The sequence below is a fragment of the Daucus carota genome, chromosome 9, assembly GCF_001625215.2.
Source record: "Daucus carota subsp. sativus chromosome 9, DH1 v3.0, whole genome shotgun sequence".
Lineage (NCBI taxonomy): Eukaryota > Viridiplantae > Streptophyta > Magnoliopsida > Apiales > Apiaceae > Daucus > Daucus carota.
In genome coordinates this window covers 41,295,180-41,297,743 of record NC_030389.2, presented here as the reverse complement: position 1 = coordinate 41,297,743, position 2,564 = coordinate 41,295,180, and the positions used below count along the sequence as shown (strand labels likewise).

Sequence of the window (2,564 nt, the reverse complement as noted above, 5' to 3'; positions counted from 1 at the left end):
ATTCCATTCACAATAACTTTAAATCATGTAAATCATGTAACAAAAATCATTATATTTACAAAATGATATCAAAAGAAAATCATACCAGATGCATCTTTCTGAATTTAACACATGCAGAAGTGGAGTAAGGTCCCCTGAAACATTACTAAAGAGAACACATATCGATGATCTTGAAGGGAGTGAAAATATTATGTCTAGACTCAAAAAATAAACTTCATATAAACAATCTTGTAACCTGTAAAGTTAAACACTGATCAGAAACACATGAACAGAACTTAAGACAGCGAACCTAGCTAAGCAGGAGATTCTGAATAGCGTATAAACAACCTTGTACAGTACTAAGGTTTTGCACATACATTTTCATTTGTCAATCATGGCGTGTACAATTAATTATCGAGGCATAATCTGGTTTACGAATTATTGTTCAATTTAATCGTTTAACACATTTTGGATCTTAACATCGCACTATTACAGAACATTTGGTGCATAACTATATAATTAAATAAAGTGTTAAGTTCCATGTAGTCCACATATTTACTGTAGTACTGTAGATCACGTATGTTCTGCAACTATAGAATGACATAAAAACATTGCAAAATGTGTTATTTTGCAAATCATGTTCTATAAAAATCATTATTTTGTTAAAAATATTGACAATCCTAAACATTCTACAAGTTAAATAGTGAAAAACACATTAACATATTTACATATTACAGAACATATGTGTTCTACTTGTCGAATATAAATGATTTTCAATATTTTTCATAAAATAGTGATATTTATAGAATGTATTTCACAAAATAACAAGTTTCATACATTTTGCAATGTTTTTATGCCATTCTATAGTTGCAGAACATACGTGGTCTACGGTACTACAGTAAATATGTGAACTACATGGAACTTAACTCTAAATACTAAATATATACACTTTCGGTGTCTTTACAGGTTCTTATTGTTGTTAATACAAATAGGCATGGGAGTAATATAGACATTGTGCCTTTTCTCCTTGTCTTATGTGGTTGTAAAAATCGAAAATTTGGATTAGTTGGTAGAAGTGCTAATTTGAGATTAATCGAGTGATCAGGAATTAATCGAAATGATTAATCGTATTAAAAATCGGATATATTACAAAATTATAATAATATTTATGCATTAACAAAGTTATAAAAATGTTGCAAGTTCTTATAACAAGTGAATAGCTCTAAATTCAAACGAAGGGGGCTTCTATAACTTTATGAAAACTAACCTGCATGAGTTTTAAATTTGAAGCTAATATTTAGAAGCAATATAGTGCTGTACATTGTCTAAACACCTTTTCACAATTTCCCATAATGTTCTATTTGTTGGATAAAAGAAATCTACTGCTGTACAATATATGAACTCATGTCTTTCTGTATCCGAGAACACACACATAAATACACACACGTAACATATACATACAGACAACAACTCAGCAGCGATGGAGGCAGCACCGGCGACGGCGAGGCCCACGAAAGAGGGCCTGAAAAGACCCAAGCCCACCAAAGTTTCAGTGGTGAGAATCAAGTACACAGACTTACCCTACTGCTGAGGAAGCTTCCAGGGTGTATCTTGAAAAGAAAAAGAAGTGGAGAAAAACTAGGAGTAGTTGCTGATCTAAAACAAATAAAACCAAAACATTATCTAAATAAATCTAAATAAATAACTAAACATATGAATATAGAATTAAACTCCAACACTATTTCACCCCTACCCACACCATATAAATATTCATGCAGTACTAGTAGCCATTTCATCCTTAAACCCTAATCCTCCCTTGTTTTGCAAAGCCTTTGAGCAATGAGTTCAAAGTCTAGCCTTCCATTAGTTCTTTTCGTGTTTCTCAACCTTCTCTTTTTGGGACTCGTAGCAAGCACCTCTGACTGCATGAGTCCTCCAAAACATTCAACACATAAACACAAGCATCATGCTCATAAGTCCAAGTCCCCTACCTCCCCTTCAATGCCCGGTTCTAATCCCCCTTCTGCATCTCCAGCCACTCCACAACGAGCTCCAGGATCCCTGGGGCCTCGCGTGAGTCCTCCTGTTACATTCCCAAATTTCAAAAAATCAGGCACATGTCCGAGAAATGCAATTAGGTTTGGGGCATGCGCCAATGTGCTTGGTGGCCTACTAGGAGTAGAAGTTGGAAACGCTCGGAAAAAGCCGTGTTGCAGACTATTTGGAGGACTTGTGGAAGCAGAATCAGCTGTTTGTCTATGCACAGCTATTAAAGCCAATGTTCTGGGATTTAATCTCAACATTCCTGTGTCATTCGGCTTGGTTCTTAACGTTTGTGATGTTCAAACTCCACCAGGCTTCCAGTGTGCATAAAATTATTTTTTTTCCCCAGAATTTCCTTTGTTTATTTTCAGTTGATGGCTTTTGTTTGGTGTGCACACAAGTAGCTCCCACAGTGTTTAAATTGTAACTTTGTCTGATTTTTCAGTTCATGAGTTTCTTGTAATAATTGCATATTTATATATTGAAATGATAATAAATCTAGCTATTCCGTTTGAAATTACACTGCAGGACTGTTATATAGT

General features: G+C 34.6%; 1 protein-coding gene across 1 annotated transcript; it reads left to right on the top strand.

Annotated features, from left to right (window-relative positions):
• Nucleotides 1-1,818: 1,818 nt before the first annotated feature.
• On the top strand, nt 1,819-2,352 carry LOC135149681 (lipid transfer protein EARLI 1-like). The gene has a single exon (XM_064085474.1). The coding sequence runs from the start codon at nt 1,819-1,821 to the stop codon at nt 2,350-2,352; it is 534 nt and encodes a 177-aa protein (XP_063941544.1).
• Nucleotides 2,353-2,564: the final 212 nt, after the last annotated feature.

What these genes read in the sequence shown, in the direction of transcription:
- LOC135149681 (XM_064085474.1), top strand. Translation starts at nt 1,819, where the DNA reads ATGAGTTCAAAGTCTAGCCTTCCATTAGTTCTTTTCGTGTTTCTCAAC.